General features: G+C 44.0%; 1 protein-coding gene across 1 annotated transcript in view; it reads left to right on the top strand.

The window, feature by feature from the left end:
- Positions 1-16,036, top strand: part of Col22a1 (collagen type XXII alpha 1 chain) — a 248,131-nt gene that overhangs the window by 10,782 nt on the left and 221,313 nt on the right. Inside the window, exons 2-3 of the mRNA XM_031345491.1 lie at positions 13,482-13,644; positions 15,338-15,904. Of these exons, the coding sequence (XP_031201351.1) occupies positions 13,527-13,644; positions 15,338-15,904 (685 nt within the window). The 5' untranslated portion in view covers positions 13,482-13,526. The remainder of the gene's footprint in view (positions 1-13,481; positions 13,645-15,337; positions 15,905-16,036) is intronic.

The following is a 16,036-nucleotide window of genomic DNA, read 5'->3' as shown; positions in this document are numbered from 1 at the left end:
ACCCCTCAACCCAGATTCTAGTTTCCTTCCTGTTTCACACTGTTGATATAACCCCAGACAATGCTATAAACAGAACAGGGTAAGTAGCACCCAGATGTGGTTCCCATTCACAGTGTTCTGTTTAAAAGAAAATTACTGTATGAACTTGAGATTGCAATATGTATAAATGTGAGGATGTGTGTATATACCATTTGATTTGGTTTATCCAACATTTTATTACATTGTTAAAAATTTATAAATAGAGGATAAATGAATCCTCTGACCGCTCTGGAACATATAACCATGACAGTCCACTGAGAGGACCATGACAATCAGTCACATTGCATGAAACCCTGGAGTTCACCATGCTAATGAAGTGTCTAGATAGGTCCCAAGCATTCAGCCAATGAGCTTTCCTTCCTGGGCGTTCCTTCCTGCAAAAGGTATTTAATCCCTGGTTCACCCTGAGTAAAGTGTATGGATTCTCATCTACCACCAAATAAAGCAATTTGAACAAGCATGGATCATCTTTTCATCAAGGATCGTCCTGGTTCTGGGGAGGTGTTTCATTGTAAAGAGCCTTACCTAAATCTCCAGGAGAAGGCCTTCTCTCCTTCAGCCCCTCCATGCTCTTGGCACTCACCCAAAACCAAACCTTATTCCGCATTCTGGGCTCTGTCTTCCCTTTTCTACCTGGAATGTGGATGCCCCGAGGGGAAGCATGGACTTGGGACCCCTCTCCAGACTCCTAGCAGTATGCCAGGCCTGGGTACACAGGAGACTGGGGAAAAGAACCACAGCAATCATCCCTGACTCCACTGTTTCCCACCCAGAAAAACACAGACTGAGGACCCATGGTACAGAGTTGGTCTGCCTCCTCTGAGTGGTAAGCCGGTGGTGATCCAAGCACTCCAGTGGCGAGGCAGGACATAGCCCCACACCTGAAAGATAGGAGTAGGTAACCACTCAGGGACCACATCTTGTTTTGGTTTTGTTTGAGTTAGAGACTGTGTCTTGCTATGTAGTCCTGACAGGCTTCAAACTTGAAGATCTTCTCTTGCCACAATTTCTGGGACTACAGGTATGCACCATTATAAACCAACTACATCTTCCAATGATTTGCTAATTTTTTTTCATTTGTTTCAAGAGCTTTTATTGCTCGTTGAAATAATTGCATGAGTATGCCTTTAAAAATTATTTGAATACAGTTTGAAGTTTTGTGGTATTTTTATCCATGGAAAGAGTTTTTCTATCAAGTTGTAATTGTTCTTATTCTTTCTGTCACTAGCCATTTAGAGTTATATGGATAACAGCATCATTGCTACTTTGGTCAACGTTCTGTGAAAGTATGGGCCTTGTGGTTTTGAAGTTTAATAGACAGTCACTTTGTTACCAAGGTAGGGATATATGTTTAGCTCCTTGGACCTTGCTGATATTACAAAAACAAAACAAAACAAAACCAAACAAACAAATAAAAAAAAACCCCAAAAGAACCCTAATTCTTTAAAATATGCATAGATGCTATACTGAGTTTTCTATCGTGAGAGTCACTGGAAAATATTAGGGTGGGGAAGAAAACCTATCATAGAGTGATATTGTGGCCTGATTGATGGCCTCAGAGATGGGGCACTGTGCTTGTCTGCATCTGAACAGATACCCCTTGCACCTTCTTCCTTCTTTACCCTCTTCAAATCTCCAACTTTGTTTGCTCTCCTGACCAAATTAGCTACCTGACTACAACCTCTCCAAGAGCTATCTCAGTGGGCCTAGCCTGAACTCACCATTCTGTTTTCTTATGTACTGGCTTCCAGAGGCTCAAGCTGAACATACCTTCTCTTTTGGGTGTTCTTCTCTCTGTGTGTCCCTATTGTTGGCTCAGTCATTTGATAACACAGAGTCTGTGGCAGTGGCTGTCTTAGGGAACACTCTTGGCATCTCCTTTCTGATGTGATTGTGGCCTCCTCATTGGTCCCTTTAATTTGTCTTTGTGGGTACAGTTTCTGAATTCTCATTAGTAGAGGCCACTGCCATGAAAGTAAACATGGGCAGACCCATGTTTGGACTCCTAGTCAAGTCTGGGCCCTTGGTGACCTTTATAGAACAAGTGTCTGGGCTTCCTTTGCTCACATTATTTTCTCACCTCTGAATGCACCCCTACCCCCAATCCCATTTTTTTCTCTAGCCTGATCTTTTATCATCTTCTCAGCCCCTCCTCCATACTCTTGTAGTCTGCATACTTCCTGAGCAATCGCAGTCAGGAGACAGTGTTTGTGAAGTAGTTCATGCCCTTCTGCTTACTCTCAACATGTCTTCCCAGGCTCGACGACCCTTGACCTCTCCTGGGCCTGACTTTGAAGCTTTTACTCTCAGTACCCATGACTTTGTATCTTCCCTAATCAGAGCAGGGATCATATGGATACATATCACCTCATTGCTTGTCTGTCTGTATGTTTGGGGCATCAGAAACAATATATGTGATGCTCTTGGCATCCATTTAGAACATGACTACATCAGAGATGGAAGCAATACTATCACTGGTACCCCGTGGAGTCAATGATGGTGTAAGTCAGGTGACTTGGCTGTGTGGATAGCCAATCGAGACTGCAATGGTACTGTTCTATTTCATGAAAACCACCATACCATTGTCTTAGGTTATTGGCTCCCCAGATCTCTAAAGTAGAGACATTGCTCTCATTTTATGGGTGATACAACTAAGGATTGGAGAAAAATAGTACAATGCTCTGGAGATTCCCTTTGGCCTGGTACATTTAAAGCTCCCTAGTTATGTGATGAAGCACAACATGCCTGAGAGATGTGTAGTTTACCCCAGTTGGATGCATGAAAGAGCTTTTCAAAGATGCTAAGAGACTGGTTTGCATACTCCCGGAGAAGCCAGGGATTTGAACATGGGTCCTGATAGACCAAATTTCATCACTTTGTGAGCTGCTACTGGACAAACCAATAGTGTCAATGACAGTTCTCCTGACATAGACACCATCCTCAGTATGTATGTGTTGAGGAATGAAAACATGTACCAAGCTACATGGAGCTCAGTTTTAAACTTAGGGTCTTGTTTGCCTTCTGGCAGCCCAATTGGACTAGAAACTGCTTAGCCTTAATCTGCTATCTCTGATCTAACAGTAGAGTTTGCATCTTATAAAGTTTAGCAAGTCTGGGCTAAGGACTTAGAGATAGATGGGTTGTGTTATAAAGGAAGACACATCTCAGTGGTCAATCCTGCCATATCATGACTTTTTATTCTAGCCAGATTTCTGCATAGAGCACAGCTCATCACCCAGCAGCACAGCAGTAGTACTCTATGACACTCTGGTCTCACCCTCAGCAGCATGGACTCTGCCTAGGCTGCCCTAGTAGTGTGCCGAATCTCATTTTCTCTCTCTAAATTGGTTTCTACCCAGTATTTTTCTTTCTTCTCCCTTCTCTGGGTCCCTGGATAAGGAATGTTGGTTACTATGGCAATGCGTTGGCTAGTGGAAGGAACTCAGCTCACTAAATTAATTGCTGGACTTTGGGGAACTAATGGCAGTGCTCTGCCTCCCAGGGCCATTGGTGTGGCCAACGTCATTCCAACTTGGCCGCCAGCCCTTGGAAATAGATCAAAGCCAAGTGGGAGGGAGCTGACACAATGGTTGTCCCTACTCACTGTGCTGCCACCTAAGGTGAGATGGGGAGGGTAGAGATCCTCATGAAATCTCACATTTATTTAGTTCTGTTAGATCCCTGTCTGTAGAAATCCCTGCCCATAACTCATGCTACCATTCTGAAACAGAGATGTTCTCTTTTGATACTCAAGAGAAATGGAACTGCTAATTTGGTCACTGGAGAACACAGACTGGATTCCACACTACATTCCCCTCTCTTGGACATCTAGGGAGCACTCCATTTATCACAGTGGAAGGCTATTCTTTTTTTTCCTGCCATATTATCTTGAAGAAGTGAGCAAAGGGATCCTAACTCACTCTATAAAGACAGCATTACCTGAAGATCCAAGACACACAAAAAATGTTGGAACAAAGCAGGACTACTGACTAATATCAGTTATGAATATAGATATAAAACTCCTCAGTAAACCTTAGTCAATCAAATCCAACAATGAAAACAGTATGCACAGACATTTGGGCTTATCCCAAGTGTGCACGGTTGGTTCAATACCATTAAACCAATTACTATCAGCCATGAACCAAACAGGAAGGTACCCCTTCCCCTCAACTGTCTTACTCAGAAACCTTTTCCCAGAGACCTGCCCCTTCACTGATGCAATCCAAGTCTTCTGCTTACTATAAACTGGAGACTGCATGGTTTGAGCTGATTGGATTCTTTAATTGTATACCTTCTCTTTGTAGTGACGTTGCTCCAGACATACTCTGGATACTGAAAGAGGCAAGATTCTGCCAGAAGACTCTTAGGTGGGCTGGATTTATCCTGGGGCTGAAGCCATTAAAACTGTTGATTTTTTGTTATTCTGTTTCTGACTCTGAAAATGAGTCTGGCATGCCTACTGTTCACATAAAATGGTTGTTATGTATGAAACCTTTAGAATGGTCCCTAGAGTTTAGTGAGCATGAGATAGTATATAATGGTTAGTGGTAGGAATGATACATCTTTGGTATCATTGTGACCTGACTCTAGGTCCAGTGTGGTCATTACCAGTGGTGTGTGCTTGGGGCAATTTCTATACTATGCACTTCATACATGTATCACCAGTAAAGTAGAGATGATAGTGCATTGTGCAGTTGTGTCACAAGGGAGCTGATAGTCGGGGGTAGTGAGTTGGGAAATGGAGATTCCCACCCTGGGGCTGGGTGGACACAGAAGCATGTAGTGTCTTCATAATAGACCATGTTCACCAATGCCAGCCTTTGCCTCGGGACACTTTAGGTTTTGTGAGTGTCAGGAACAAGCAGGCCTGGGATTTGTGCCTATATCTGGCTCATTTTCTCATCCTAGCTTTCTGCTGGGTAAGGCTTTGAGCCCTCTGATGAGAGTCCCTATTTGTGACTCCTGTAAGTTATACTTCACTGTTCACAAAGCCCTGGTCTGCACAGCTCTCTCTTTATGACACTGATGGGGTATTGGGAACACAGGAGGCATCTTTCTGCCTCCATATAGGGTGCTGAGATGCAGCTAGTGCCCAGGCAGTGATATCATTGTGGCATTGTAGAACCTGCTGCCCTCTTCTGTTAGGTCAGTGAGTCTGCCTTCATGGCTAGGGGAGCTCCTAGAACCTCTGTCATCTTTGGTGACCTCTTGCCAAGTCTCAGGATTACAATATTTCCAAAGGAGGATCCTGTTCTTCCCTCTAACAAACCCAGGTTCTGGGAGAGTGACCATGCTGGGGTGTGAGCATACCTTGCTGTAAAAAACTGACCTATGCCTAGTGCCATCTCAAGGCAACTGAGATGACTTTTCTTCAACAGTGGGTCTCCCTGGGGAAATGTCTGGAAATCCTGCCTTCTTCCAGAGCGTTCCAGGGCAGGATCCCTTCTCTTAAAGTGTCAGCTTCTAGATGTTAGCATTAAGGAAGCCCTCTGGATTCCTTAGCTCATGGCCACTGGTGGCCACTTTTGCTCTTCTTTGCCTGCTGTATGCATGGTTCTGAGTTGCCTTCTTTCATCTAGAAAGGCCCTCATGAAGACAATGAACCCAGTCAGCAAAACAATTCATGTTAATTTTCATATTAAACCATAGAGTGACCACCAACCTATATTTCACTTACTCTGTATTTTCCACTTACTGTGGAGACAACACATTCCGAAGAATTGTGATGTGAACATCTTTATATTACTTTATTTTAAAATATTTGTTTCCTGTTTTATTTACTTATTTTTGACCTAAATTTTGCTTTAGCTTTTCAGATTTTTTTTAACATTAATCCTTTGAGAAATACAGTGTATTCACTGTATTTTAAACATTCACCCTCTCTCAACCCTTCCATCTCTTTCCACTGAGCTTTAAGATGATTTCTTCTTCCTCTTTCTTCTTCTTAACGTCGTCTTCTTCTTTCTTCATCATTGTCTTCTTTTCTTTCTCCTTCTCTTCCTCTTCCTCCTCTTTCTTCTTATAAGTCTTCATCCTGTTCTGTGCTGCTACTGCGCATTAACTTCTCCTCCTCCTCCTCCTCCTCCTCCTCCTCCTCTTCCTCCTTCTCCTCCTTCTCCTCCTTCTCCTCCTCCTCCTTCTCCTTCTCCTCCTCTTTCTCCTCTTTTTCTTCTTGATTTTTGTTTCCCCATTGAGTCCAGTTTGTGTTGCTCAGCTGGTTTTGGGACTAACTAGTGTGTGGTCATCCCACTAATGGTCATGTCATTAAATAAACAGACCCTCCCTCAGCAGTTATGAAATGCTAATGACTGTGGATAACATTATTTTCCAAGCACAACAGAGCAGATGCACATACGAACTCCCAGTGACTGTGCCAGCATGCACAAGACCTGCACAAGCCCCAGCCAGACAAAAATCTCAGCAGAGAGGGCAAGAAGATGGACATGTAATTAAAATACTTTTAATGTATTATTTGATAATCTCATACATGTTTGCAGGAGAACAGGATCTTATCCATCCCCCATTCTCTCTGACTCCTGGTTCCCACCCTGACACACCCCCTTCCTACTTCATGCCCTCTTATTTTATTACAAGTATATTCCACTGAGTCTAGTTAGTACTGTCCATATATGCTTGGGTGTGGGACCATCCATTTGAGCATAGGAAGCCTACTCTGGCTATACCCTCAAAGAACAAGTCTCTTTCTTGCAAGCTCTCAATTGCCAGTACTTCCTCATTAAAGGGTGTATCCTAAAGAACTCCTCCCTCATCTATGTCGGAAGTTTGGCTGGCTTGATTTTTATGCAGGTCATATCCAGGAAAACGTAGATACTATGACTTTATGAGTTTGGTAAACCACATCATGTCTAGAAGACAGCATTTCACAGCACTGTTCCCCATCCTCTGGCTCTTACATTCTTCTGTCTCTTCTTTCTCAATGTCATTTTGATTTTTGGTGAAAGGTTGAGGGAACAGAATACATTTTTATATTTATTTGTTTTTATATATATGCATATGCTATATAGAAGACATATACACATCTATAATGCATTTTTCAAAGCCATTTTGAGTGCAAAGTTCAACACTATTTGTTAGATCTCTGTGTCATATAACTATGGCCACTGTTCATCAGAAGAGTTAATGAGGACTTTTTCATCACCGTAGATAGAACTGTCAATATCTTAACTGATCACACAAATCCCTCCACATTGACTCACATCTTAGCTAATTTCTTTTTCAAGGTTTTTGTAGTGTTATGTATACAATTCTTACACCCTCGTGGTTACAGTTGTTCTAAGTATTTTATCTTTCTTGATGTTGTCCTCCATGGGGTTTATAACACCCCTTTTTGGATCAGTCATGTAGACAGTGCTAGAGTGCCAATTTTTCATTTTATGACTTTGATGGATTTATCAGTCCTAAAAGTTTATGGCTTCTCTAGTATTTGTGCAGATAATATCATATCATATCATATCATATCATAATAATAATATCATATCATATCATCTCCAGATTCAGGGAATTTGAGTCTTCTTTTCCAGGTTGGATACCCATTATTATTTTTTTCATGCTAAATTGTTCTGGCACAGTGTTGAATAGAGTTGTGTGGCAGGGGTTCTTGTATTGTTTTTGACCTTAAAAGAAAAACAGTCAACATTTTAACCATTAAGTGTGATATTGACTGTGTGAGTTCAGATTTGGCCACTATTATCCTGAGGAATCCCATTATGGTCGTAATCCATGGAGTGAGTGTTTGTTGTCGAAGAGATATTTGCTTAAGTCATATGTATTTTTTTTTTTTTCTGCACCAGTAGGGGCCATGTATTTTTCCTTTTCTTCTTTCTATTGATATGATAATTACATCATTTTTTATTTTGTTCTTTGTTTTTTTTTTTTTTTTTTTTTTTTTTTTTTTTGTTCTTGACATAAATTGCAGTTGGTCATGGCATTTGATACTCCAGCAACTCACATAAATAAGCCTGCTTCTTCTTAACTCCATAGATCATTCATAAAGAAATATATCTGTCTTTCTCCTGTGTGCACTGGGGAAGATAGGCATTAAGAATTCTGAAAAGCTGAAGAACATCACTTGGATGATGCCTAGTTTCCCCAGTCAGGGAAATTATCAAATTTTATGAGCTATGACAAATATTGAGTGAGAGTATATGCTACTGCTTTATCCACCTGTCCTCCATCTTTCTTATGTCCTCCAAAGTAGTCCCTGGAAGGTTGCTGCTATTGGATTTTCTGCATCTGTGGAGATGGTAGAGAATGGCTCAATCCAGAGGAGACTTAAGTTCAAATCCCAGTCTGTCCTCTCAGCTCTCCCAAATTTAGTGACCAGGGAAAATGGTACCTTTTCTCCATCTTAGTCTCTTCCTTTCCCTCACAAAAATGATAGAGCCTGCCTTGAGAGAACCCAGATCACACCAGAGACAGAGCGTCTGGCTTATGGCAGATAATAAATGGTGGCTAAATGTCCAAGTTCATAGCTCTCTGATGACATCCCTATTCATCTGACAAATGACTCCTTACCACTACATACTACAAGATAGTAAGATAATGGATTGGCATTGATATTGGCCTTTGATCATTCATCCATAAAGTTAGTATTTATGGGGGTACACAGCATTGCTTGGAACTGTCCTGGGCAATAATATAGACATGGCAGACAATTCCTGTATTCATAAGGCATTGAAGGATGGAAGAGCTGGGATACTAACAGACATGTTTATTCCCATGTTCCTTTCCTCCTTGGGCCCTCTGGCTTTCTGAGCCCAGAACCATGACTCCCTGTTTGTTCTGTTTAGGTATAGCATCTTTCCTTTGGATCCTGTGTCTACCTCTTGATGTTTTTCACATGCCATTATTTAGACCCTGCATAGCTCAGGCACTTGAGAGGTTGCCTTTTGTGTTTTGAGACAAAGCATTACCCTGAAGGTGGTAGAGCCCTGATTATAGAGTTAATTCACTGGTCCTGAGAGGAACTTCCATACCTTTCTCCACCAGAATGTTCCTAAGTTCCCTGCCACCCTCTGAGGCCAGGCAAATGATGTTCCTCTTGGTTAGAGTTGTTACCTGCCTTGCATACACTTGTCTTCTGCTCGGATTTCCAAACTCCACTTGGAAAAAGCTTGAGAAGTCTGACCTTTCCCCAAATATCCAGGTGATAGCCAAGTACACTATTCACTTGCCTGTGCTCCCATAACTCTCTGGGCTTTCTTCTTCCCATGTTCACTGGATGCTGCCCTGTCCTGGCATCTTATCAGATCCCAGAAGACAATGAGGACTTTTCCAGGATGACCCTGTGTGCTTTACCTACGTGTCCTAGGCATGTGACAGGAGTAAGGAATATTTACTAACTGAACATACCAATGCTAAAAATCTGTAAGATCCCTTCTTTATACAGATGTTAGTTTGCAAACATTTTTTTTTTAACAGACATTTACAGACTGGGGACATGGATCAATGGGCAACATGCTTTCTGGGCAAGCGTGAGGATCTGGGTTCAGACCTCCAGATCCCACAGAGAAGCTGTATATAATGGCATGTGTCTGAAGCTGCAACACTGGGGTGCAGGTGTAATTTGTTTAGTTTATTTGGGTTCTTATATCTACCATCATTCTCCACCCCAATCCCTTCCAACACCCCAGCACCAGGTAGGAGAGACAGAAAGTTAGAGGAAAAAAGGAGTGTGGACCTCTATATGTTACTTCCTGTTGGGTAGGGGCATAGTTCCTTGGGGCAAGTCTAACTTTCATCATCTGGTTATCCAGCAGTCCAATAAACTAGTAATAATAAACGAGCTAGCAGCAGCAGGGGCGTTAACAGGGGGAACAGCCACTGCTGAACCTCCTGGGGCTATCCCATGTATGCTCTCTCAAGAGTTCTCAGAATTAAACTGTCTGCAGCCGGGAAAGATCATGTCCCTCCCAGAGCCTGAATGAGGCAGGTAGTCAGCTGCTGTGGACAATGTGAAGCAGCCCCATATCCCACACCAAAATTCTCACCACCTTGGGGTAAGGGCAGGGGTAGTAGGAACTTGAGAACTAGTCTAGCTGAAACTAGGGCATGCTCAGTCAGTGAGAGACCCTGCCTGTACATACATACATACATACATACATACATACATACATACATACATAGATCTCTGGCTTCCCTAGGTGATTGCATGGGCGAGTATGTCCCCAGCCACAATTTAATACTCAGCATATATGTGTACACACACAATCCGAACAAAGGAGAAATGGACATTTGAATATGCAAAACGTTTGAATAACAAACCTCATGGACCAAAGATATGCATCGAAAACATGAACCCACGTGTCGCATTTGAGCTGGAAAAGTCTGGAGGGATGCTCTCTCAGCTTTGCTGCTGGTTGTGTTGTGAAGAGGGCCATATGCTGAGGAGGGCAGAGGAAACCCTTTTGGAAGGTAATTTAGGAACTTGTGTCAGGGTCTTTATAAAATGCATAGGGCTCTCCGAGCATTGCCTACGGCCACACCATGGGAAAAAGATTGTACACGAACAAGAATTAGGTACTGGAGTTTGCTCAGTAGTTTCCTAGGTGAATCTAATGTCACAGAGTAGACATTACAAAGTTTTAAGAGCATCTGAGAAATTTGGATTAGACAAGACTTCTTAAGATGCAACCCCCTGCATGGGAAGGAGAATGTTGGTGGCCTGGGCCTGGCCAGTAGGCTTTGACTTCAGGGTTCAAATCTAAGCATCCCCACAGGTAGCCATGAGGCTGTCATCCCTGCATGCTGTAGCTCTTTCCCTGTACAGTGGAGGCAGGTCATGGTACCAGCACAGAGCCTGGTCCTGTGGATTAAATAAAGTGGAGCAGTGGAAAAGTTCTCACTCGCAGGATCAGGCAAGTAGCCCTCCTTACTGTCAGTGTCAGGCACTGGGGATAGATTTACTATTAAGGAACTATCAAGACAAGGTTTGGGTGCTGCCGTGGTGTTTGTAGAGAATGGCCCGGATGATCCTGTTTCCTGGCCAACCACAGCCTCTGTGCTCAACTTTCCCACGTGGCAGCTGTTGTTAACTCCCTCTTCATTCTTCCTTCCGTCCCTCCGTGTCTCCCTCTTTTCTTCCTCCCTCCCCCCTTGCTTTGCTTTCTTCTTTCCCCTTACCTATCAGCATAAACTGACTTACTTTTCTCTGGGTTTTGCACCAGAACCAGGTCTACTAAGATCTTTCCCCCATGCTTAACGAGGCTCCTTAACACCAAGAGGGGAGGGCATACTCATGGGTAGATAGTTGCAGCATGGCTCAATGTCAGACCCCATGGAATCAACCATGTTTAAAACTCATGTCGGGTTATAGCCAGCTTCAGCTTGATGCTAATTTGACAGGGAGGTGCAGGGTTTGAGGAGGGGCCCTCCAGGTGTAAGCCTTTTAGCTTTATAGAGGGTTAGAGGGGATGTGGGAAGAGTTGTGATCTGTGAGCAGAATTGGGATGACCTGTCGCCCTTGAATGAATTGTGATCATGAACAGCCTCCTTAGTCTTTGGCATACAGCTTCTAGACCACATCACTTTGGTGATGTGCATCTGAAAATTGATGTGTTAAAATCTTGTCATATTAGAGAAAGGACCTATGGAGCTGAGGGGTTTGCAGCCCCTTAGGACGAACAACAATGTGAACTAACTAGTACCCTCAGAGCTCCCAGGGTCTCAACCACCAACCAAGGACTGCACATGGAGGGGTCTGATTGTTCTGGCAGCATGTGTATAGTAGAGGATTGCAAATTCGATCATCAATAGGAGGAGAGGACCTCGGCCCTGTGAAGGTTCTGTGCCCCAGTGTAGGGGAATGCCAGGGCCAATAAGTGGGAGAGGGTGGGGCAGGCATGGGGAGGGGTGAGGCAACAGGGGTTTATTTTTGTTGTTTTGTTTGTTTCTTTGTTTTTTGGAAGGGAAACTGGGAAAGGAGAAATTTACATGTAAATAAAGAAAATATCTAATAAAAAAATAACAAATAAACCTTAAAAAAATCTTGTCATATGTTATAGTTTGGTGAATATAGGACTAGAAGGAAATTTTGGCTTGAGGCTCAGGCATGTCCCTGGCTTGTCCCCATCCCTACCAAAGGCTGCCTAAAAACCTGGACTTAGTGTTCAGGGATGACTCTCAGCATACTTTACTGCTGTTTTCAGTGTGTGTGATCTTGGCTCCACCATTTCTAGGAGTATAGCTGAACATAGCAAGCTCCTTCATGGATTACTTCTCATATACACAATGAAGGTTACTGTGCCTACCTGTAAAATGTGAAGACTTACTGAAATCATAAAGGCTTTCCCCCATCCCATGAGCCAAGCTAGAGACAGAACCTTAGGATGGGTAGCGCAAATTTCAGAGCAACAGGGTGGCAGGGGTTGTCCTGGAAACCACTAGTAACTGTGTCTTTGTTAGGGTTTCTGTTTGCGCAGACAAAGCACCAGGACCAAAAAGCAAGTTGGAGAGAAAGGGTTAATTTAGCTCATACTTCCATATTGCTGTTCATTATTGAAGAAAGTCAGGACAGAATCCCAAACAGGGCAGGATCTCAGAGGCAGGAGCTAGGGCAGAAGCCAGGAAAGGGTGCTGCTTACTGGCTTGCTTCACATGGCTTGCTCATCTCGCTTTTTCATAGAACCCAGGACTAGTAGGCAAAGGATGGTACCACCCACAATGGGCTGTGACCTCCCCTATTGATTACTAATTGAGAAAATACCTTACAGATGGATCTCATGGAGGCTCCTTTCTCTCTGATGACTCTAGCTTGTATCAGGTTGACACACAAAACCAGCCAAATATACTTTGTGTTCCAGTTTGTCAACCCCAAACATGATATGGTGGTAGGTGGGGCAGGGAGGCAAAAGGATGAAATGACAGGCCATTGTTAAAACGAGGGGAGGCCATTGTTCACTGGATACTGCTGACGGTGTCTCTCAGCCATACGAAGGGTCATCCCTGGGGGAAGAGCCATGTCTGGGCTGAGTTCCTCCAAGGCTCTTGGTAAGTATGACATTTTGGCAGAGGGAAACATTCTCCATAGGGGAAGGTCTGCTGCAGCCATGGTATCTGTGAGAAACTCCTTGAGAGTCCACAGCCACCATCTTGAGCCTGCTGGGCTGGTGAGATCGGGATGGCTGGTCTTAATAGGTCTGTGGGTCATGCTAATTAGGGGACTGGGATGGTACTAATGAAGAGAGCTTGGAAGGGCACAGCTGTAGGTCACCCAACATCCAGACTTCATCAATGACCCAGGAAGGCGATTGGCCAGATCCCGTGGTATCACTTTACAGAAGGTTACACTATTGGCTCTGGGGAAAAAGAGTGAAACTATGGGCTGCAGATTGGTTAGCATGTGGATGTGGGATTCCTCCCTTCTTTTTCTTCTGACCTTTCAGCTCTGTAGTGTTTCTCAGGGTGTGTCTTTTTCCACACAGGAAATGCTCCACTAGATCCCTGAATTATCTCTTCCTGACCAAGATATGTCTGTCTCCAAGAGCAGGAGAGCCATGGCTGTCCCCAGAGGGAATCCTCTGGCCTGCCTTCTGTGGATTCTACTGCTATGGGGAGGGCATGGTGGCTGCCAGGCCCAGCGTGCAGGTGGGACATGACATTGGAGATGGGATGGTCAACATTCATGTGTGGGTGTGCAAGTGAGGGTGTGATCCTGTGGATTAGCTCATGACTGACTGACTGACTGAGTGTACCAGTGTGTCAGAAATGTAGCAGGTGTGGCAGTTGCCTTTCAATTGATGTATGTGCAAGTACTATCTGTTCAAATGGGGCCTGAGAGAGCAAACTATTGTGAGAGTGAATGTGAGAGTGTGCAAGACTGTGAAAGACTTGACCTCTGTCCAAGAAAGAATGTGTGTAAAAGAATATGGTGGTATGAAGAATTTATAAAAGTGGGTATTAAGAAGTTTCTTTTTAAAGATTTATTTGTTTTTGTGTGCATTGGTGTTCTGCCTGCATGTCTGTGCAAGTGTGCCAAGTCCTCTGGAACTGGAGTTAGAAACCATTGTCAAACACCATGTGGGTGCTGGGAATTGAACTTGGGTCCTCTGAAAGAGCAGCCAGTGCTCTTAACCACTGAGCCATCTCTCTAGCCCTATGAAGAGAGTTTTTGTAAGGTGAGTGAGTGTGTGAACCTGGGTTTTGCTTTTTACTAATTTACAAATATAAGAGCAGAACATATATGATAATGAAATTAATAGTTCTTTCATAGCTCCACATACCTGCAGAATTTGCATATATACATAGAGGGGGTGGGGAAGCAGGACTGGAAAGACTCTCTAAACACAATTCCCACACAATGTAGGACTCTGTTGGGAAGTAAAGCCCCCCCCCTGCCTCCTCCCTTCCCTCCCACCCCCTGCTGGTGGGTGGCTTCCCTTCTCTCCCACCAGTGATTTCCATTTCAGTCATTTAATCTAAGCAATGCTGAAGCTTCTTCATATGGTTTCATTGGTCATGCTGCTTGGAGAATTCTTATATACCTCTCCCCAGTTTTATGAGTTTTCTGGGCTTAAGTCACCACGTCTTCAGCTGATTGACTGGTAATTCCTTTGAAAGGCCCTTGAAATGATGCAACAGATCTCTAAGTCCTCATTTGGCAGACAAGTCCATTCCCTCGTGCTGTCGTGGGCAGCATCAGTCTTTGACCTTAGTCAACTTGATATTTCACAGAATATGTTCTTTACGACCCTCATGTTTTTGCCCTGTGCACTCATGTGTGGCTGTTGCTGATTCTTCAAGTCTTTCGTTTTGGACGACTTCAGACAAGATTCTCAGTAGCTCCCCTGTGTTTGTTCTGCACTGTGAAGCTTAGAAAACACCTTTTCTCCAAAAACTGAGCTATGGAATGGATGGGTAGACCTATACTAAGGGCTTCTTTAAGGGGGGAAATTATTATTAATGCTTTATTTTGTTTAATTAAAAACATCATGTAGTTTATGTAGGATCTATTTTTAGAAAGTAAAGCATATGAAGCATTTTAGAACTCCATATAAGCGTATTTATTTTTACTATTTAAAAATATACATTTGATGTAGTTTCTCATGGTAAAATACTCAGGGCAGTAGACTCCATGTAGTCAGGGAAATCCACACGACCAACTTGGAAACTTGCTTCTAGCAATCAGTTAGGTGTGGGAAAGTAGACCATAGACCATCAGGCTTGCTGTGGGATGTCAGTAAGAGGTAGGACAGGCAGGCTTGTTAGTCAAATCTAAAGGAGGGAACGAAATCTGTAGGTCTCCTACCACTCATTCTCCCTTTACTCTTTCCTTGTTCAGGTTGCAAAAGTGTACAGTATGATCTGGTCTTCCTCCTGGACACGTCTTCCAGTGTGGGCAAGGAGGACTTTGAGAAGGTCCGCCAGTGGGTAGCCAACCTGGTAGACACCTTTGAGGTGGGCCCTGGCCACACCCGTGTGGGGGTTGTGCGCTACAGCGATCAGCCCACTACAGCCTTCGAACTGGGCCACTTCAGCTCCCGAGAGGAGGTGAAGGCGGCTGCGAGGCGCATCACCTACCACGGAGGTAACACGAACACTGGCGACGCCCTGCGTTACATCACCAGCCTCAGCTTCTCTGCCCAGGCAGGCGGCAGGCCTGGGAATCGTGCCTTCAAGCAGGTGGCCATCCTGTTGACCGATGGCCGTAGCCAGGACCTGGTGCTGGATGCTGCAGCAGCTGCTCATGCAGCCGGAATCCGCATTTTTGCTGTTGGTGTGGGTGCGGCGTTAAAGGAGGAGCTGGATGAGATCGCTTCTGAACCCAAGTCTGCCCATGTCTTCCATGTTTCCGACTTCAATGCCATTGACAAGATCCGTGGCAAGCTGAGGCGTCGGCTTTGTGAAAGTGAGTTGCGCTACTTCCCTGTGGTCCTCTGTCCCCTCCCAAGGATATCCCCACCTGCCACCTGAACAGGCAGCAGAGACAGATGGCAGTGTGCCAAGTTCAGAGGAGTCGTGGGTGGGCAAGGAGCAACAG

This window comes from Mastomys coucha, unplaced genomic scaffold (assembly GCF_008632895.1).
Source record: "Mastomys coucha isolate ucsf_1 unplaced genomic scaffold, UCSF_Mcou_1 pScaffold11, whole genome shotgun sequence".
Taxonomy (NCBI): domain Eukaryota; kingdom Metazoa; phylum Chordata; class Mammalia; order Rodentia; family Muridae; genus Mastomys; species Mastomys coucha.
The sequence above is the reverse complement of the archived record's forward strand: the minus strand, read 5'-3'. Positions and strand labels throughout refer to the sequence as shown.